At 41.3% G+C, this 22,291-nt stretch overlaps 1 protein-coding gene across 3 annotated transcripts; it reads left to right on the top strand.

The window, feature by feature from the left end:
• Nucleotides 1–710: 710 nt before the first annotated feature.
• On the top strand, nt 711–22,084 carry ttc39a (tetratricopeptide repeat domain 39A). Of its 3 annotated transcripts, XM_079157881.1 has the most exons (21): nt 711–933; nt 1,859–1,909; nt 2,061–2,111; nt 2,442–2,495; nt 8,640–8,744; nt 13,222–13,353; nt 14,057–14,097; nt 14,232–14,299; nt 14,417–14,481; nt 14,625–14,724; nt 15,148–15,213; nt 16,085–16,193; nt 16,273–16,340; nt 16,432–16,491; nt 17,349–17,510; nt 17,878–17,969; nt 18,284–18,404; nt 19,048–19,159; nt 19,404–19,518; nt 19,756–19,872; nt 20,192–22,084. In XM_079157881.1, the coding sequence occupies exons 1-21, from the start codon at nt 890–892 to the stop codon at nt 20,304–20,306; spliced, it is 1,848 nt and encodes a 615-aa protein (XP_079014007.1). In that variant the 5' UTR covers nt 711–889; the 3' UTR covers nt 20,307–22,084. The 3 variants fall into 3 exon arrangements, with proteins under 3 accessions (XP_079014007.1, XP_079014008.1, XP_079014009.1); XM_079157882.1 differs by lacking the exon at nt 2,442–2,495; XM_079157883.1 differs by lacking the exons at nt 711–933; nt 1,859–1,909; nt 2,061–2,111; nt 2,442–2,495 and adding an exon at nt 5,208–5,302.
• Nucleotides 22,085–22,291: the final 207 nt, after the last annotated feature.

The raw sequence follows: 22,291 nt of genomic DNA, 5'->3' as shown, positions 1-22,291 counted from the left end.
ACTCTTCTTGTTTTATACAAGCTGAAGTTAGGAAACTGAGGTTTTTTACGTCTTTATCTGCTACATAATTAGTTTTAGTGGAGTAAAAAGTACAATATTTCCCTCTAAAATGTAGTGGAAACAGAAAGGAAAGTACCTCAAATGTGTACTTCACCACAGCACTTTAGTAAATGTACATATATGCAATTAGAAACACCAGCATGCAATCATATGAATGTGTTCAGAGTTATGTTTTCATGGAAAAGATTGCAGCATTACAAGTTACCACAAATAAAGCCTGTTTCATAATAAAGCACATACTATCATGACCATCCTTTGTTGATCTCTCTATTAAAGTATACTTATTATTTTTACTAAAATAATTCATTCAAAAGCCCTTTATTGACATTGGAAACAGCAAGAAGTCACTGGATCTGTACATGTTAAAATGTAATGACTTATTACCCAGGCTGGCTTGAAAGTTAAAATGTAAATACATTTAAAATACAGTATATAAATATAGTATAAAAAATGAAACCGTCTCGGCTTTATTTATGATAACGTGCGTTCTATATTTAGCTATACGTGTTTGTTTATGAGCATACTTTTAAAAACTCACAGTGCGTAACTGCGCGTGTAATCTGGACGGTTTTAGGACCATGACGCCCGGACCTGCAGCAGCTACATCGCGGTGCACGTTAATAGGAAAGTCATTATTGTGGCGATGACAGCAGTAGCACACCTTTCCACGTCAGGAAGGAGGAAGACGCACCGCAGCTGCCGTCATTTGTGAACTCAGCGTGATCTGCCCCTCTCTTCTCCCCCGTCTGTCTGTCCATCCATGACCGCTGCGTAAACCTGCTCCGTCCCGGGATATCCTGCTCCTTCACCGGACCCTCAGAGCGGTGGGATGAGTTTTATTACCAACTGGAGACGCAGCGTGAAGAAAAATGAGTGAGTAGAAGGGGAAAGCTTCCGAGAACCTGTGCAAGTCCTGACCCTGTCGATACATGTCTGTTTTCAAAGTGCGGAAGAATTTAATCGCACTTACTTTATCTTTCATCAGAGATTGTTGTGTAATACACAACATGTTCAGGGCCCCTCATTGATCCTCTTCAGATCTCACACACACACACACGCACACACACACTTCTGTGATATGATCTGTGAAGTTATGTCCTGTGTTTCTGTACTGTAGGAAAGTAAAAACCTGCCACTGTTCATCATTCAGAAAGAGCAAATTAAAAGTTGCCCAACATCTGATAAATCTGACCACTGCGAGTCAAACGGGGAAATACTGTAGATACTGTACTGTCAAAGTTTGGTATCATGATCCATCAACTGCTGTCATTGAGTCTTTGTTATGTAGGCTGCTGCCAGTCTGCAGCCTGTTCGACAGCATTACATTCATGATGTGGTCATGCAGGCTCAGTAGCAGTGTACCCACAAGTGGTCACACAATTGATTTAATTAAGAGGTCTCAAGGTGAAAATAACTGAAATCCTCAACACCGAGTTAGACAAACTTTTGACTTTTCCTAATCTTTGCATTTCTTTTTTCTTTTTTTTTTTACTGTATAGTTTTGCCTCTTCCAAACTGTGTCTAAACCTTTTATACTTAAAAATGAGAAATACAGAACATAATTTGAGGAATAAACAGCTTCAATACATTTAGTCTAGTGTTACTCTGGACACATGTTGTGTGTTTTTATTCATCACATACCGTGTAGCTTCCTTACATTTAAACTGTCTGTACGAAACTCCTAAGTCCTCCTCAGGTCTTCAGATCGGACTTCCAGTATCCTCGCGCCCCTCCTCTTCTCACCATGATGAGATCCATTCTTACGCTCTCTCTAAATTCACCTCTGACCTCTTCACAGGGATGCCGGTCAGCCACAGGACAGCCACGACGGCCCGGACTCCTCAAACCAGTATGTTCACGTTGTGTGCACGTGTTATCATTTATCATTAGTAACAAAACAACAAACCCCGTGAGCTCACAGTGCTAATAAAACACGTATTAACAGTGTAATGATACATTTGAGTTTTATACACAGACTGACTTGTATTTTTTCCCCCCAGGTTGTCCGTCATAAACAGTCCACAAATGGATCCCGTCATCACAGACTTCAGGTGTGTTGCTTTAAATTGAAAACCAATGAAGGACACAACGACAACAAATCTGTTTTGTAACTGTTTTGCGTCTTTCCATGAAACTTGATGTGTTCCCCAAAGCTTTCCCAGAACCTTCCCACATCAGACCGAACTATTAATATCAACAGAAATGTTCCCAACAAGTAGAAATAAGTAGCCTGGGAGTGTCCACCTATATCCCTGTCCCTGTTTCTATGGCTCTCGCGATCATGTTCCTCAAACAATAGCCGGCCTTTCAGCCGGTTTTCCATCCCATGAGATTTTCCCTCTTTTCTCGAAAACAGACTCGATTTTGTTCCTCCGTTTCAGGTTACAGCTTTCGGACGACAAAGATGCTCTGCAATCAGCAAATCCATCAAATGGGCAAGTGAACTCAGACTTATCATAAAGCAAGATTTAGATAGCAACACAAAGGGGAAACATGCTCTGAGAAACCTGCTGCTGTCCTGCTATTTGCAGAAAAAAATCTTTATCTATTTTTTTTTTTTACTCTTTTGCGATCCTGTATGAGAGCGAGCTGCTGTGAACCAAACGCACGTTGCAGCCGACTCAAAGGACCTCTTGACATGTTAATGACGTGTTCGACATATAAGTAATTCAGACGGAGAGAACCTGAGCATCATCTCTCCGCTCTCTCTCTCACGTTATGACTAGAAGAAGGTGAATTAGTTATTTAATCCTACGTTCTGTCAAGGCACGTGAAGAAGCCTGAGGCGGAGGATAGCTGTGTCTGTTTGGATTCGAGGGAGGGAACTAAAGGAAAAAGAGCATGATCAGCACTATTTTTATTTATATTGAAAAAAATCCAGGTAAAAGGTGCTGAATGTAGCACTTTAACATTACATGTTCATTAGAAAATATTCTTTTGTTATTTAAACCAATAGTTGGGACATTTTGGGGAATTATCTTATTGGCTTTCTTGCTGAGAGTTAGACGTGAAGATACGTCCATTTTAATTTGGAAGGAATTAAAGGTGCTATATTCCATGTTCAGTGCATTAATATAGCAGCAAGCAACTTTTTGCTAATTAATATACAGGACTAAAGTATATCGAAGCCAAGAATGAGGTCACTCTCCCACTGTGTGTGTGTTGTTATCCGAGTTTGTGAGGCAAGAGAAATCAACCTAAAGTTGTATGTATCGTCTTTAATACATGTCTGAATTCATTAGTTGAAGTAGAGACTTTTAATTTAAGATACATTTGACCTCATTGGAAGAAATATGTTATCAATGGTCATTGCAACACTGTTGTACTGATGCAAGTGTTAATAACAACACGTGTTTAGTGTGATTTATTATCATGTGGTGCACAACAGCAGGATGGGTTTGAATATTATTACATTAAGCCCGAAAAAAAAAGCTTTGAAGATTGTTTGAAGCGGCCACATTTCCGGAGTCATAATCCTTGTTTTTTACCATCCAATTCTCCACCATGACGACAGCAGCGATTCGAATCTAATTATCTCCACCTTTAACCCGTGACCGTCTGTGCTCCTCACAGCACACACACACATGAGAGCGATGGAAGTCACAATTAGGCTTCTTTTATCCAGTCTTTAAAGACAGATGCATTTCCATTCATGTTTCTGTGCTTTGCAGTCACATGAGCGTGATCTTGATGCTCTCTTGATGCTAACGGGGTTACTAATACGTGTGCTGTGAAGCCATGCTGCTATACAGCTCATGTTTTCCTCTGAATCCATGGAGAGGAATGATATATTCTATGAATCAGACGAGGATTTCAGGCTTTGGATTTATGTCGTCTTGCAAGTGTCTACCAGTTTAGAACAGAATTAATTAGATGATACATAAATTAGTCAGTTGAGAGAAAATGAATTATCATCAACTTATCATTTATGTCATTTTCCAAGCAAAAACACCAAACATTCCCTTGTTTTAGCTTCTCTAATGTGAGCATTTGCTGCTTTTCTTTGTTTCATGTGAATGTAAACGTGAATATATTTAGTTGTTGGACTGTTCGTTAGACAAAAGAAACAATTTGAAGACATCACCTCTGACTTTGCAGGCATTTATTTGTTTTACTATTTTCTGACATTTTGTAGACCAAAGAAAGGGATTCATTGAGACAATAATAACACTAATGTAGTTACCAGACTGAGGCGAATAAACAAACATTCTCATTAGAAGAGTAAAAGATATGAAAATATATGAGAATAATTGAAAAAGGGCCTATTAGTCAAACGCTCACACACATCTAAAGGTGAGCTGCAGTTTCTGGGGATCAAACACCTTAATAAGTCTTTTTCGCTGTGCCAATTTTTCATTCATGATTTCTCAATAGGTCTTGTGCGTCCACAGTACTGCGTCTATGTCTTCTATTTCTGGACTCTCTGGTCGCTGCAGTGTTTAGTCTCTGCCACTGCAGCAGAGTGGACCGGCTGAGAGTCTCACTACGCACCAGCACTCCCTTCCTCCGTCTTTTAAACCTCACGTTCCCTCTCTTAAAGTTTTGTGTCGGGGATGAATGAATTACTTGTAACTTAAATTCTTCTTTTAGCTGTCACTCCGTCCTTCTTGATTCTTCCTCCTTTTGTCGTTTCACATCTTGTTTAAAAATATTTAGGCCATGAATCAGGGCCTTTAGCCCCGCCTCTGATTTTGCAATAACCAATCAGCAGAGCAGAGCAGAGACTGCAGTGTGTAGCATGAGGGTGATGATCGGAAGAGTAGGGACAGACCTTTTCTATGTTATCATGTGTGTGTGTGTGTGTGTGTGTGTTAGAGGCAGCACAGATACACTGTGTTTTCTACACTCATGTGTATGGTCATCCCAATCTGATTAAGATCTGCTGTTGCTGCTGCGTCCTTCCTCCTCCTCCTCCTCCTCCTCCTCCTCCTCCTCCTCCTCCTCCTCCTCCCTCCCTGCCTCCCTCCTTCATTCTTCCCCCCCCCTCTCTCTCTCTCTCTCTCTCTCTCTCTCTCTCTGTGTCTCTGTCTGTCTCTCTTTCACCCGACTGCGCTTCTGCTGATGCTTCTGCTGTCGCTGCTGCTGCTACAGAAAGAGACGTAGATCATCACACTGCTGGAAAGGCCTCAGGCTCACACTCAGTTTTCCAGCTCTCTCTGTCTATCTTTCATACACACACACACACACACACACACTTTTGCCAGATGAAAATGTCAGAAGAGGAAGAGACTCCGTCAAATGGGTAAGTAATACTTGCTGCCTGCTTGGTTGCCGGCAGTCATTCAGATGCTGTTCTGTGTTCTGTGTGCGTTCTAGCTGTAACACTCAGGCATGTGGACAAACTCGCTGGTGTTGTTGTAGAGGCGGCTCGGCTCTTTTGTGTCGCAGCTCAACATCTTCTACCAGCTGGAAGGTAGTGAAAGCTCTGTGAACCGCAGCTGGTAAACTAATGCTTCGTCACTCTTGGAGGAGTGAGAACGTACGTGTGTGTGCGCGTGTCTGCATTGTAGGTTTCATGAGCACATGAATGGGTGTGTATATTAATAGTAGTTGTGGGCTAAGTGTTTTTATTTGTGTGTGTGTGTGTGTGTGTTTGTGTGTGGCTCGTTGATAATTATCATCATTGTGCAAGTTGTTCTCTCGAGAAATCACCCCAGAATTTCCGCTGGCTTGAAGTTCAGTGAAGTTATTGGGACAATGCTGCTACGCACATCCTCATTGTGCCGGTTGTCATGCCTTTTCTTTCTCTCACATGATTGTCAATTATTCCCTCCATTTAGAGAACATTGTCCTCTGGGCGTACTCTGTCATAATCTTTGTTCACTGATTGAGAACTGGTTTATTTTCCATGTCCTCAGGCCTCAGATCATCTTTAGTCTTGTTTTCCTGAACCAGTTGAGTTAATTCCCAGCTATGAGGAAACGATGCACTGATTGTTCGCCAGCATAGTAACTCCTATTGGAGTTAATTACTGACTTAATTATTAGCCCCTGCATAAGTTAAACAATTTAAAAAAAACAGGGAGGTTGATTTTTTTCTCTAAAGTAGTATATTACAGTAGTATATCGCAGTATATTGAATCGTAACCTCTGTATCATGATACCTATCGTATCGCCAGATTCTTGACAATACACAGCCACCAAACCATCAGGGAGAGGCAGTGTGTGTGTGTGTGACGTGCACTTGTACACATGCTGCTTACAGCCAAACAAGCCAAGTGGCTCTCCAAACTCTCCATAATACCATAATCCCTGAAAAATGATTAACAGGTGATTAGACTGGAGCAAGCGATCAAATCAACGTAAAGAAGTCCGTTGTATAGAAGTCAATGATAAAAGGCCCCTACTTCTCACTTGATTGAGGACAAGCTACCAAGCTAACTAGCCTGCCATCCATCTCCAGAGCTGCGTACGCTCACTGCTGCCTGTAAGGCCTCACTGATCTGTGTTGTCACAATGACAGCTGATCATTTTCTTTTATACTAGTCAAATGACCCTTGGATAACAGTTCAATGTCCGTTCTACTCCTATTCTATTTCTATGAGTGAGGGTGAATATAGTCAATGTGGAGTCAGCACATAAGACAAACCTGATGTTGATCGCTGCGCTTGCTTGCACACATGGCTGACGGTCTTCTAGTTCTTCTGTAGGCTTGTTGTTTGAAGTAGAAGTGACAGTGGGCAGTCACTGCACCCCCAGTCATACGGAGAGAAGACAAGCGTTTCGACACATGTGCAGTATGCTACTTCCCTTTATGAGCCTCTTGGCATTATTAATGTGTGATTTATTGATCCCATTATGTTTTATTGTTTTATTGTTAGTAGGATAACATGACTGAACGTAAATTAAGTGTATTATTACAATGTGTGTTGTGTGTTGTAATCATATTAGTGCTCTTCTTTTAATTATATATAATTTATTTATAACACGATACTGGTTTTCTCAGATAAACTTAGAGAGTAAAACAATGTCCCATTATTTTTCTATTCTTTCTGTTCGTTTTGTGAAATCTTGATTGTGAGAACAACTTGAAGACACAAGCTGAACTTATATTTTTCAGCAGTTGTCATTTTAAATCTCGTGCTGTTATGAGGAAGCTCAGCCTGCTGCTGGTCATATGGTCAACACAGAAGTCACCCGCATGTCATTAGCCAGAGCTGCACCAGTGTGTGTGCTCCTTTATGGTGGTCGTGTGTGTGTGTGTGTGTGTGTGTGTGTGTGTGTGCGTGTCTTTGTGTGATAAGTGTATAGTTCCTCTGTGTTTCTAATGGGCAGGAATTTCAAGTGAATGCTGTCTTTTAGTCGCAGCTGGACGTACACATTAGTCTTACTTTTGTTTGTTCAGTTCCCGCTCTCCTACATTCTTCAGCATCGTTGTTCGCTGCAGACATCTGGAGGTAACACCGACTGGCTGACTAACAGGGAATAATTGTCACGCTCATGTGATCAATACGGTGGCCTGGAAGCTCCAAGCACAAACCCAAACTGCATTTCAAGACGAAACTAAATATAAATCAGGTTCCTATTTCACAAAACAAAAACAAACGTCACTAGCGGAACAAACAAATGAACAACCCAAAAAAAGATGCCACTTTATCAAGAATGTCATGGTCCATATGATACACACGAAAATGTATCTTTCATCAGTGTTTCAGATTTACCATCAACGTCATCCATTCATTAATGTGTTTTTCACAGGCTGCGCGCTGTTCTCACAGTGAAGTGAAGGAATAAAACGGACACTTAAACAGATCCGTTATCAGTACAGCGAGTGAAGTCAAAGAGGAGGGAGCCTTGTGACGAAGGAGTGCATGATCAGCGTGGCTCCATTATACAGTCGTCACGTGAGGACCATGTGCGCTGTGTAATGAACTCTTAATACGCAGCAACATCATCAACAATCATTTAGAGTCGTTCAGACAGCTTACAGCAGTGAGCTGTATTTACTAGAGACAGAAATCATTTAAGGCAGCAGCAACATCCGTTCTTCACATTTACTAAAGAGGATATTGTTCAAAAACTACTCCCTGAGTATGTATTTCTATAAAAGTGGATGTTTTTTGAATAACTGTGATTTAATGTGCAGTTTAATGCAGCGACACTAACAGCAAAGCACTCTATTGAGCCTGTTTGCTTGTCTGGCTCAGCCTGCCTGTGTTTCTGTTTGTCTTGTGATGTAGTAGAGGAGTAGAAAGGGTTCAGTAAAGCATGTAAATAAACAGAGCCTATGAAAGGATCCCAGTCTCTGTTGTAGGTCAGTGCTTGGCCCGTATTTGTTGTGAAAAGGGAGATCAGGGTCACAGCAATAGTGAGAGAGGCAGAGTAGTTTCAATTGAAACTAAATGGTTGCCTATTTCCCCAAGCTGTGAATTTATACTGAACTTGAGTAACTTACTGAGCACTTGTCCGATACAAGAGTATCATTTTTCAATACAACAGATATTTCAAATGTACAGTATTTTTGTGCCACTTGAAATTTGAAGAAATCAGAACTGCTCAAGCCCCCGACTTGGCTCTGGTCAGACCTGTCGCTGGTTTCTGTTCTCATTCAGATGTTGTGTGTTTGTTTTGGTTCTGCAGGTGCTCAAGGTCAGACCTGTCGCTGGCTCTGGAGGACTGCATGGCCGCCCTGGATCTGTTCCTCAGAAACGACTTTGAGGAGGCGCAGGCTCGGCTTAGATCCAGGTACGAGAACGACCTGAACCACGAGCTAATACAGCTGCTGGTCTCAGCTTTCACCCACCTGGTATCAATATAAAAGACAAACAGCTGATGATATGCATGCAAGCAACTGTATTTTTAGGTTTTTTTTTAACCCTCAGGTGTTAGAAGGGGAAGATTTCCAACAGCAAACTGCCTTCACGTGCAACAATGTTTTTTTTACAGGAGACATTTTGACGTATAGCCAAAACACAGGTGTAAATGATAGAACTAATGATGAAGTCCATTTAGCTGCTTCAGGCTCACTGTCACACTGTCATGGCTGACATGGATGAATAGAACAGAGACATTGTAATGTTATTAGTGCTTGTGCTTTTCACACTATGAAAAAGGCCCATCATTTTTGTGCTAATGTAAATGTTAGCATGCTAAACTAATATGGTGAGCATAAACATTATAGCTGCTAAACGTCAGCGTGTTAGCATTGTCATCGTGAACATGTTAGCTCTTAGCTCAAGGCACCTCTGTGGCTATAAAAAACAAACACTTCTGTTGCTTCTGTTTTGATGATGATTCATCAAATGTGGTTGCTATTACTGAATTACCTTTGTTAATTCATTAAAAAGTTCCTCAGCTAATACATTCAATTGTTTGCTAATGGGAGTCTGCGGTCCTAAAAGCAAATAGATCAATTTATTTGCTCAATAAAATGTCCAAAAATTACTTTTTGATGCTTTGAGGTCCAATTTCAAATCAATACACAAGCAATAACCTTAAAATGTAAATACACAGTCCTGGGCACAGAGATACTAGTGCTCACACCAGGGAGGGCTAAAGGAACTAGTGTGTTTGCTGCTGATGCTGCTGATTAGATTATTCCACGGCCGAAAGTTTTACATACTTCGAATGCTGCTTTGTGTTCCATTCACATGCCTCTCTCCGGGTTCACAGCCCGCCTCCAGTTTTGTATTCCAACACTTTGTGTCATCAAGTTACTCCATTGTTCACCGTTCATTCTCCTCTCTAGTATCAGACACTTCATCACATCTTCGATATTATTTTCCACACCGTTTATGTACTCCTGGGACTGCGGACCACTCCTTAGCCCCAGTTTCTTCTTTTCAGAGCCGGCTTACGTGAAGACAGAAGAGCGGCTTCCTGTCAGCCTGCTCTTTTTTTTATGATTTAGTATTATACGGCTAGATTGACGGCCATTGTCAGTTTCGTGTTGTTTTTGTGTGTTTAGCACTTCAAGTTTCTGAAAAGTTTAGAGTGATGTAATTTCTTTGAATTTTCTAAGCTCAGACTCAGTTTTTCGACACTTGCATTGCAGCATTACATAAATACGCTTTTGCCAAGAGACTGACCTGTTGTCATAATCATAATATGTTTTGGTATTAAGATCTGGATTTGTGAAATATTCCAACCTGGAGGGAAAATCTGTTTACATCCAACACCTCTAGCTGCTGCCACCTGAGCATTGGCAGTCCGCCAGCTCAGCGGGCGACCTCATTTCTCTCTCGATAGTCCTCCCACAGATCTCTGAGTGCTGTCTTGTGCTTTCTCTTCCTCTTTCAGTCACTAAAGGTTCACCTGAACAAACAGAAGCTGTAAATATGATCATGTTTGTAGCTGTTTGAGCCCAGATGGTTGGATTTGACACATGCAGGAGGACAGTATCAGAGTCAGAAACCATTGCAGATTGAAATATAAGAGATAAGACACGTCTATCCTATGATAGTCAGGGCCTGCATGGTGATCTGGCCAGGTATTATTGTGTTGTGTTGTTTTACATTTGAATGCAGCACTTGAGGCAGGACTTTATTTTGTTTGGCTTTTTACAAAACCCAATTACACCCAATTTCTTTCCCTGTTTGCTGCACAGAGAAGAGTTTTGTGAGGAGGGCGATGGCTTGAAGCATCAGACTTATGTAATATTATGTAAGGTGTGATGATATCTGCTGCATTGTGAGAGAGATACTCTGAACGACTGGGGGAACATGCAGCCCTGAGGATGTGAAACACCGGCAGAACCTTCCCTCGTCCCCCTCAATGTTTGTCTGTGTTCTACTTTAGTCCATGTGTGCTTTTCAATGTTCTCCTCTTTCAATTTGCTTTCTCCTTCCTCCAGCTGTGAGTCTCCACAGAATGCACACACACACACACACACACACTGAAACTAAAATACTGGAGACACTCTTTCAGAGAGCTTTCATTATCTGCATGTACTTAAATCAATCTGCTTTTACCCTCACATTCCTGTTTATGGTCACTGGCAGCCTATTCCAACATGCTCTGGGAGGAAGACAGGGTTAGCCATTACAGGTTTAATGCACTTAAACTCACACCAAAGGGTTTAAAGTCTCACATTCTGGCTGTTACTGTCGAAGGGAATTGCGACATGCAACCTGCAGTGTTTCTAATAGGAAAATATCTTAGAATTGTTTTTCAGGGAGTCAATTATGGGGACGATTATCATGATCATGATTATCATTCTCAGTGTCTTTGAGCAAGACACTGGTTCACCGAACCAGGAATTGCTCCCACTACCTTATGTGGAGATGTAAGCTGGTGTATTATAAGCTGTCTCACAGAACTATTGAAACATGCCTGTGAAAAGAATCAACCATCGAAAGTGTATTTAAGATGTTGTGTTCTCTTCTGGGATGATTTAAAGTGTTTTAAGTGCAGTGTGTTAAAGTGTATATTTACTTTAATGTGTCTGACCAGAGATTGTGTCGTCTGAGCTATTGTCCATGTATCAGTATCACTGCCAGTGAGCAACTCATACCACACATTACAGTCCTATAAGCGGGGCTCTCTCTTTAAATTGCTACTCTCTGATAGGGTACAGATATTTAAGGCCCAGGCTTTGAGTTTCTCCTCCGCTGAGTCGTAGCCAAGGAGCCACTGCAGACTCAACTTTGTAGAAACATGCCTGCTAGGTAGAAGGTATCCAATAGCAGGCTTAGTTTCATTTGCCAGCTCTCTGTACAAACATGTAAACATTCTTAATCTCCCATCATTCCTACTGGTCTGCCCCATTCCTCACAGCCCTAGCAGGGAGTGGAAGCAGATAACATGCAGCAAAGGCCCCAGGCCAGACTTCATTCAGGGCCACTGCAATAAGGGACTCAGCCGTAGATGTAGACAACATGATGTAGATGCACACCTGTGTTTCTTGTAGGAAGTACAAAACAACTGTTCCCTTGCATCATGGAACGTTATGGTGAAAATATGTGGGAAACCCGGCGTCAGTGCTGTCCGACTGGTTCGGACCTTTGTGTCGCTGAACCTCAGGTGAAGCTGATTGGAAAATATCTGAGTGCTGCTGTGAAATATTTGGAATTCTCAGCCACTTTTAGCACGGCTACAAGCGATTCAATTAACCTCACTGCTCCGTCCTAAAAAGCTTCTCAGCTTGAGTTTGAGCTCTCGTCTTGCATAAGCCGGACGCAATGGAAATGAAAGGCAGGCAAATCTCTCTGCTTCTACCTCCGCCTTCTCTGACTCTCTGCTCTGTGCTTACTTGTTGTAAGTTGATTCTTGTTGGTGACTTGCCTAGAATGAATACTATTGATTCCCTCAGGTGAAGAGTTGAAGCTCAGAACTCTACTCTGTATACTATTAAAACCCTGATTTATCGCTGCAGTTTTACGACCCTGTCAGACTAAAAACTACACACATTATACAACTTTCACATTTGTCTTTTTTTCTCTTTAGCAAATATATGTAAAAGTAAAGTGAAAGAGCAACACGCTCGGTGTGTCTTTGTGCTCTCTTTACATAGGTTTGTGCAAATAAAGTTTCCAGTTAAGAGGACTGGTTGGAGCTCAAAGGGACATCACAGAGGCTGGTCACATGAGTCAGTCTGTGGTGAATAGCAGTGAAATGTTAGTGATGCAGACCGACAGCATTCTTCTCGAACACACCTCTGCCTTTATGTTTTACTTACATTATTCTGCCTCTCCTTTGTGTGTGTTTGTGCGTGTGAGTACTCCTACAATACACAGCTACATACAGAGTGCTATTTAAACCACCCATGTTCGTCCATATGGACCTCTAAAATCAATAGAAAATGAAAGAGCTCCATGTAATTTGTTCCTATACTGGCTTAAAACTGGAACATCAAGCTCTTTTAACTGGAACAACAAGTACATACCGGAAAAATGTGTGAGGCACCCAACACTTTTACTCCTCCTTCATCTCTTTAAACCTGCAAGACGCAGGTTAAACACAGGGTGTGACGTGACTTGTAACAACAACTGCAGGTATAAATAGACAACTAACTGTTTTTCTTTCATCGTGTGTACTGGTGTGGCTTAAGTCATCCATATATTCGATCATATATCTGTCTTGTTCGATCTCTTTAATCAAACAAAAGGTTTTTCTCACCTCTGCGTCATCTCTTTCAGCACACTAGGGCTGACCGTTTGACATCTTTAACTTCCTCTTGCAATATATAAAAACAAAAAAACATTGCGTGTTGTCTTTTCAACAGAACCAAAGACAGCATGTACCACGCTCTGACCTATGCCACCATCCTGGAGATGCAGGCCATGATGACATTTGACCCCCAACACATCCAGACTGCAGGAAACACCATGAAAGAGGCCCAGGCCATCTGTCAGCGGTGAGACTTCCCCACAACACTGGAGTGTAGTAATGCCCCAATGACCAGCGGATAAACTGTGACAGGGCTGTTTTTTTTTTACTTCCTCTCCAGTCAGCTGCAGAAGTGAATTTTGTCTCTTGAAAGCCATTCGGACCAGAGTCAAAGCCAGTTTAGTTACAAACAAAAAAGTTAGAGTTTTGAAGATACATCTCATTCATTTTTAGTAATAAAAACTGATGAGAGTGACGTTGCTCAAGCATTTAGACATTAAGACACTCAACACACTAGCAACATTGTACCAAAACCAGAGAACATGCTGAGATCATCCAGACTCACTGGCTGAAGGAATGTCACAAATGTTTGTCAATTACTCCTGGAGCCGCTATGAGAATCTGTCATGACTCAGTGCTGGACTAATGGTACATCTCAACACCCACTCTTCTTCAGACCAACACTGATCCGAGGTCAGAGCTGCAGTTTTCCTTTTAAATGTTGTGACTGTTTATTGGAGATTGAATGCACGGTCAGCACCTTGTTGTAACTTCACCCGGCAGCAGCTCAGCATCCTGTGATTACTGGAAAGAGGCTGAGTCACTGATTTGCATAGAAATACAAGATAAGGCTTGTGCTGTGCTGCTGAAAAACAATCCCTGAAGATTTCCAGCGGAACAAGCCCACTAAACACTCATGATGGTTTTGTATTGTGTGCTTCCTCAATCAGGCAACGCAAGAAGTCCAGCTTCTCCAAGAACTTCACAGAAGGTCAGTGAAGTCCAGTGCTGACGGGATGAGTCCAATGTGTCACCGGAATTCATTAGAACAGATGGCCCATGTGTTTTTGTGTTTGGCCATTGCTCAGACTCAAGATAACTGTGACGTAATCATTTCCTCCTCAGAGGAGCTTCACGCTGAAGTTTGCTACGCTGAGTGTCTCCTGCAGAGGGCAGCACTCACCTTCCTTCAGGTCAGGATAGCACAGATAGCCTGCCATTGAATCTGACACCTCTGATGCTTTCATGTTTCTTTAAACTCCTTCTCTTGCTTCTTCTCCTTCTCTCACCTCTCCTGCTCTCTTGTTCAGGATGAAAACATGATCAGTTTCATCAAAGGGGGAATCAAAGTCAGGAACAGCTACCAGACATACAAGTGAGAATCTTAAATCCAGCATATCATTTTGTTCTTTTCTCGTCTTGCTGTCCGAGCAGACCTTTTTTCTCTCTCTCCCCCATCACCTTGTAAAGCCCTGCAGTTTCCCTTCTTGATCTGCTTCCTTTATCTTCACCCCACAGAGAGCTTCACACAATCCTCCAGTCTTCTGGATACTCTCACGGTGAGAACCACGGCCATTTTGAGGGTGGCGTTAAACTGGGAGTCGGAGCCTTTAATCTAGTAAGTAGAAGGCTGAATGTTTGCATTTGTTGTCATACATGGGTCAGAGAAAGGTTGATCGCATCATGTGTAGAGTATCAAGCCTGAACTATATGAATTAAACAGAAGCACATAAAGAACAAAATATGAATATATAGCAAGATCAGCTAAAATGTAACAAGCAGACAAGCAGTGTGTTTTGCGTTTAGTGCTCTTCATTTCCACGTGTTCTTGTCGTTGTTCACCTGTTCCACTTATTTGCAGTAGAAGTAGGTTGGAAGACATCTGTAATTACTGTACAACCTGTGGCCCTTTTACCGTATGTTTATGAAAGTCGAGATCATATCTTTGGAGACCACTGGCGTCCTAATGACAAAGAAAGGATGAGGACTCTGTAATCCTGCTGCTGGCCTTTCAATTGCACTGCTTGTCTACTTCCTGCAGATGATTTCCATGTTGCCCACGCGGACGCTCAAGCTGCTGGAGTTTGTCGGTTTCACTGGTAATAAGGTGAGCTCTGCTGACATGCGAGCGCCATTTATGGCTGAAAGAAGGGGCAGCGGGCAGGACTGAGGGTGTAATGGGTCGAGTCAGAGATGTGTCTCAGGAGAGGGATTGTTCAGTGATGTGGGAAGTGCTGGGTCTTTGCTGTTAACAATGAGAAGTGCATGTGGAAGGCGTAAATTGTATCTGTAATTTCAGCTTCACTGGTGCATTGATTCACAGTAAATCCTTCCTGTTATTGGTGGTGAAACGATATGACTAGTACTGAGTTGACAGCGCTGAACCTAACACGCTTAGTGAAACGAAACTTTTACAACTTGAAAGGTGAATGGCTTAGATATCGCTTTGATCGTGGTGACTTATGACTGCACCATTTCTCTGGATCACAACTTCCTTTCATTCATTGTTGCGCTAAAGGAAATGTTTTTATTTTCGGATTCTGTCACCGTTAATTTGTCTTATGTAGCCACCAAAGAAAATAATCTGAAAAGTGATGTTATTCAGCGTTTAGGTCCAAATATCGCTTTAGGTATTATTCTCATAATTTGATTAATTTATCTTCCATGCTTGCATATCCTTTATATATATATATATGTATATTTGCATATTTTGCAGAAAAGCCTATCTGTGGCATATGATCTTGGTTCAGATTGGAGGCCTAAAAGTACTCTGGTAGACAAGCAGCTTCTCCTTATCCTTCAGCACAAACTTAATAAGAAAACTGTACTATGTAGTTCTTGCCTCTGTAATTTTCCTGCACAGAAAAGGTCTTCAAATTGCATGGTGTTTGCAGCTTTCACCAGCAGATCTTCCCGGAAACGATGCAAAATTCAAACAACTCTTGTTTGCATGTCTGTGTGTGTGTTTGTTCACGCAGGAGTTTGGTCTTCAGCAGCTTCTGGAGGGCTCCGCTGAAAACACACTCAGGTCCTTTCTCTGTAACATGCTGCTGCTCTGCTATCACACCTTCATGAGCTTCATACTTGGTGAGACACACATGCGGCTGCAAGCAAACTCAAAAGCAGGCAAAGATCTTAACTGGTTCTGTTATGTTTTGTCTCGCAGGCACTGGAGAAGGAGATGTTGAAGATGCAGAGAAACTGTTGCAGCCATATCTCCAAAAATATCCGAAGGTTTGCCAGAATTAAACGAACAAAACAAAAACTAAATATCTTGCAGAGTTAGAATTGTTGCCAAACATACTGTGGCTGGTGTTCTTCCTAGGGATCCATCTTCTTGTTCTTCGCTGGTCGAATAGAAGAGATCAAAGGCAACTTGGATGCTGTGAGTGCTCGTCATTTCTGCACACAAACAAAACAATACACATTCAGCACTGCACGTCTCCTGTAGACATTTTTAGTTTTTAATACATCATGCATTACAACTGTATTGACGTTTGTTAGCCTCTATTTGAATTCAAGTGCAAGAGTCTGTCAAAGGATGTGGTCATCTTTTTACTTAGAACTGTTCTGATTGTGAATCTGCCTTCCTGGAAGACAGCAAACCCCGCTCTTTTGTGACTGCTGGTGTATTGTCATCTTTTAATCATGATAATTGTCCACACGCATTTCACAAATACTTAACGAATGGTGCATTTGGGTTTATCTTGCGAAGCAGACTTTGTAGGGTCGATCACACACAAAAACGTGTTTGTGTCCTGCTTTGCATTTAAAAATGTCAGTTTAATGTGTAGAAACATTTGCTCCTGCTGCAACGTTTCTACTGGATTACATATGTATATTAAAAGAGTGTCTTATTCCAATGTTTGAGTCGATGAAATCACATCTAGCACCGGATCACATTTTCCCCCTGCTAAACAAATAAGTGCAAGAATAATATAAAATGAAAAGAATCACTTTCCACATATATACTAATACTGTATGGCTATAATTATTTCTAAGATATGGCAGTAGCAACAGGAAAAGGAAGACATATATATCACTTCTTCCAATCTTAACGTCCTTCAACTGATTTTGTCCTCATCGACAGATAAAGGAAACAAAACGTGGCCCTCTGTGTCCTCAACACACAATCATCGACCCATTCAAACATGATTTGTGTCGAGCCGCTCGCCACACACGAGCTTTCACACTGAATATGTCTTAAGAAGGTGAGATCCTGAATGGTTTGTCTTTTTTCAGGCTATCAAGCGCTTTGAGGAGTGCTGCGAGGTCCAGCAGCAGTGGAAGCAGTTCCACCACATGTGTTACTGGGAGCTGATGTGGTGCTTCACATACAAGAGGCACTGGAAGATGGCCTACTTCTACGCCGACCTGCTCAGCAAGGAGAACACTTGGTCCAAGGTGGGCCACCGGGGTGTGGGATTTGACGTCAATCTTATTCTTCGTGTAGCGAAAACTTTGGATTTGTCAAATTATTTAAAGCGGTTTTCATGAACAGAAATGTTGTTGACCTTTTTCTCGGCTTCTCGAGAAACATGTAATCATTCTAAGATAAATATCACCAGCACGTTGAGCGTCCCGGGGGTTATGACCCACACCTTAAAAACAATATGTGATGTATAATAAATGTCTTAAAATCAAACTAAAGACTTGTGCAAGCCTGGTCTGACTCTCTAAACTCTACACAGTCGTAGTTTTTTTCTCTCCTTATCTCATTTATAAGGGAAAGATGGAATTGCAGTAGTAACCTCTTCTTTCCTTCCTTCAGGCTACTTATGCATACATGAAAGCAGCATACCTCAGCATGCTGACTCCGGATGATTGCCTAACCTTCGGGGAGACTGCGTTCACTCTGTTCAGGTGTGAGCTCAGAGCTTAGGCGCTACTAAAAATACTTGCAGCAACCACAGTGAAATAGAGATGATTCACTGTTATATATGTGATACCAGCTCTTCTTCTGGGAAAAGGCTGTCTTTGGTATGAATATGTTCATAAATGTTTTACAAGTGTTTTATTGATGGTTGCCCAGCATCAAAAATGCTCCACCAATTGATCATTTAATTGGATCTCAAGCATTTTTAAGCAGGTATATAAGAACTTGTGGAAAGTTAACTATAAGTCAAATATTTCCTCCATAATACTGATACGTATGTGTATACTTTATTATATTTCAGGCAGGTCCCAGGGCTGAAGCAGAAGATAGCGGGGAAATCTTTACCAACTGAGAAGTTCGCTATCAGGAAAGCCCGTCGCTACCTTGCAGAGAACCCAATTCATCTTCCCGCTCCTCCACTGGTCAGTACTGGACGAGGCTATTTGCCATGTCGCACCGCTTTACTTGTAGCACGGCTGGATGTTTACACAGAAACTACAGTATGGACATTATTTCTTTGAAGTGAGTGGATCAATAAATATCAGTACAATTGTATTAGTTTTGTTTCACAAAGGCTTTGTCCGATAACAAGCTCCGTCAACCTCATGCTGACATTTTGCAGACTGGATGTTTCAATCAGGAGGGACCCACCAGCCCCTTCAGGCTGTATAGTTAAAGAGGAAACAGTGCTCACAGAACCAGGGTTAAGAGGCATAACATTTGTTCTGTTTCACAGAGATTTCAGCCTGTATCAAAGGCTGTGGAAGGTTGACAGAGAACAATGCTCAATGACTGTATGAATGTATGAAATAGATAAACCTAGTAAACCTAACACTATGAGCAAAGGTGGAGACCTCTAACTTTGTTATTCTGGCACTCCTTGAGTTGCTGACATTGTTATTGTAGGCATTTTTCTTTTAAAAGATCCGACTGCGCTCATAGAACTGTTGTTACAAGAATAACCTTTGTTTAAGTCAAATTCATAAAGAGAGCTGAGCTTTGTCACAAAGAAAGTACTTTTTAATGTTTGCCTCTATCAATGACATTCGTATTTGTGTTGTCTAGGAGATGATGTACATCTGGAACGGCTACACGGTCATTGGGAAACACAAAGACCTGACCGAAGGCATGCTGAAAACACTGAGCGAGGCTCAGGCCAAACTCGACAGCACCCCAAGTATGAAAAATGATTTACTAGAACCAAGAGGATCGTTGTAATGAATGATCATTTACTTTGATATACATTTGCTAACATGAATTGCCTTTATATTAGATGCTATACTGATGCTACGTTTACTGTGTGCATGTTAGTGGATTATATAATCTTTAGATATAATCCTTTTGAATGTTTGTCCAGAATTACTGTACCTTTTTTTTTTTTTGGTAATCTGTTTTGTAATCTGTCCCGTTGTGTTTTTCAGGGTCAGAGTTCACCGTAGATGACCAGTGTCTGCTGAGCCTCTTGAAGGGACTGTGTCTCAAACACCTGGGGCATCAAGAGGAAGCCGAACACTACTTTACGCTCGTCCTCTGCAAGTAAGCCTCTATCAGTAATGTGCACAGACATGTACAGTATATGCACGCTCAACCAAACCAGGAAACAGATGCTCTAGTTTCACCAGTTAGTCTGATCATATTCGCTGCGCATCCTCTGATGATAATAGGCGGTTCTGTTTTAAAAAAAACCAAACTGCACAACAGTTGGAGGGGCATCTTATTTCCTACTGGCTTCACCTCCATACTGTGACCACTGTGTTTTGACATTATCCGCAGTGAGTCTCAGATCAAGTACGACCACTACCTGGTTCCTAATGCCCTGCTGGAGCATGGCCTGCTGTGTCTGGAGCAAGGCAAGAAAGCTGAAGCTATCAGACTCCTAGAAACCGCAAAGTAAGTCTGTCAACCAGCAAAACATATTCAAGTCATCTCTGCTCGCAAAGAAGCTTTTTGAATCAAAGATTCTCCACTTTTTCATACAGTGTATACCTACAAGTCATCACTCTGACATTGTTTTTAAAATGAATAATGCCACAACAATTCTTTGTGATTTTCAATAAATCTTACAATGAGTGTTTGAATAAATGACAAGGTTTGCTTTTACCTGATTGTAAACCCTCCTGGTGATTCATAGGTTTCATGTAAAATAAGGAATTAGATTGAGATTCACCCCTGGGGCTATTTTTAAATGATTTTGTTTGCTCTGTTTCAGGCAAAATTACAAGCACTACTCGATGGAATCACGGACACACTTCCGTATTCAGGCTGCTCTGCACAAGGCCAAGGGCGAGGGGGAGAACGGCATCCATGTTCCCTCCAGCCCATAACAGACAGAGGAGGGCACACTAGAGCAGCTTTCTCTGACTGTAGTCCCACAATTTTACACTCAGCCCAACCCAGCCCTACCCATTCGGGCTGGTGATGTGTTTTTATTTTCATCAGAAGGGTAAAAGAAGATGGATGCTTGTTTTCCTCATGTGTGTTGCGCTTTCGGGCGACTGCAACTCTGTGTGGCCCTGACTGGATAAGGCAGGTTTGCTACGTCCTCTTTCAGAGATATATATTATGTTTTGAGAAATGTGACTATATTTATGAAACAGTACTTCTAGCAGGCTTGATTGGCTAGCGCAGTGGCCCCCCATAAAGGGCGCACAAAGGTAGGAAACAAGGTGACATTTGTGTAGTTAAATACTGCAGATTGCCTCCACTAGTACCCCAGGATAAAAATGTGCCCAGTTCAGGGTGGTGTCCCAAATACCCCCCATATAAATTACCGACACTAACTAAACTCTCCCACCTCTTTTAATATAATTTAAAGATTATTGATGAAATGACTTGAGTAGATAGGAGATTATGTGTTTGACATCAGGTACATACCATATCATCAGACTATATGATTGTGGAACAGTTTTTGATCAAAACCAATATGACCTAAATAGATTAACATTATTTATACGTTGGATTCACTTGAACACCCTATAATCTGTGGTTCATTGTGTTTCTCAGAGTGAGTGAACATTTTATTGTTTATTTTATATTTTTTCCTTTCCTTGAAACCTATTGAAATATTTCAAATTTCTTCATCTGGAATATTTTTATTTCAGTCTCCTTCAGAAGAAATAATTAAATCTGCAATCCTGTCGTATTTACAGTCACATGTAATGGCTTTTGCACAGAGCTTTGTAAATCAGCCAGCCGTCAAGAGAACCAGAGTCAAAGAATCAAGAGTTGCAGTGAGAGTTGTTCTTTACATTTATATATTGTAAATGGCACCTTTTACACAAATTGTCCCGTTTTAAGAGGACAGATGAATGTGTCTTTTAGAGAGGCAGACTCCCTCCTTTTCTCCTCCTGGCTTGTGGGACAGGCTCCAACAGTACTTGAGCTTGAACAAATAGGCCATTCATGCCGAGCAGCGAAGGACTGTGTGCTTGTCCGCCTGTTGCATCTTTAGTGAGTGAAGAAGCTCTGAACGGGAACCACCACAGTCTAACTTCTTTATGAATGTCCTCTGCTGCTCCTGTGTCTGCCATGCTTGACTACAACCATCTATCAAGGGACATGGACCTCATAACCACGCTCAAATAATAATCTGTATATGAACAAACACTTGTAATGATTGATGATAAGACAGAAAGGGGTCACCTCTAATCGTGTCGGTGCCATGGTTATTTAAAGGGCTGTGTCTCAGCAACAGTGTCTAAAACCTGAAAACTCAGATGGTGTCTCAAGTGTTGGAATAAGAGCACTGCTGATTTATTCATGATTAGATGAAGGTTTGGGATTCAAGACGATGACTAGAAGTCAGTATACCTTTTTTAATGGTGAAGGAAATGTACTTTCAATATAGTTTTAACAGCTCTCCTGAATATCTAGGTAAACAATTATATTAAATTAACTGATAATTGATTCAACTTATTTTCTTTTTTCAATTTAGTTTTGCAGATATAGCTGAAAGAAACTAACCAAATGTAGTGGCATTGTGATGTTTACAATCAGCGTATTCTATTGGGCACGGCTACTACTGAGCAGAATGACATTCCTGTACATACTGAATGTTTCTATTGTAATTTAAGATGATATGATGATAAGCAACTAAAAAACAAACCCCATTTTGTGTCGTCATTTGTGCACCACAAAAACAGAAGCACAAAATTCAATGTGTACAGTACAAAGTGGTATTATTTACAGGACAAAGAGATACTGCTTGCTTGCAAATCATTGCACTCTTTGTTCTCATACGTGTGATCTAATCCTCTCGATACAGTTAAGTCATGTCTTCTTGTTGATGTGCAAGGCATTGGTAGCCAGG

This window comes from Pholis gunnellus (genome assembly GCF_910591455.1).
Source record: "Pholis gunnellus genome assembly, chromosome: 4".
In the NCBI taxonomy this organism is placed as follows: Eukaryota; Metazoa; Chordata; class Actinopteri; order Perciformes; family Pholidae; genus Pholis; species Pholis gunnellus.
The sequence above is the reverse complement of the archived record's forward strand: the minus strand, read 5'-3'. Positions and strand labels throughout refer to the sequence as shown.

Coding starts and splice junctions, on each gene's coding strand:
- ttc39a (XM_079157881.1), top strand. CDS start 890: ATGAGTTTTATTACCAACTGGAGACGCAGCGTGAAGAAAAATGA. Junction 2,112..2,441: donor CCCGTCATCACAGACTTCAG/GTGTGTTGCTTT, acceptor CCTCCGTTTCAG/GTTACAGCTTTCGGACGACA. Junction 19,160..19,403: donor CAAACTCGACAGCACCCCAA/GTATGAAAAATG, acceptor TGTGTTTTTCAG/GGTCAGAGTTCACCGTAGAT.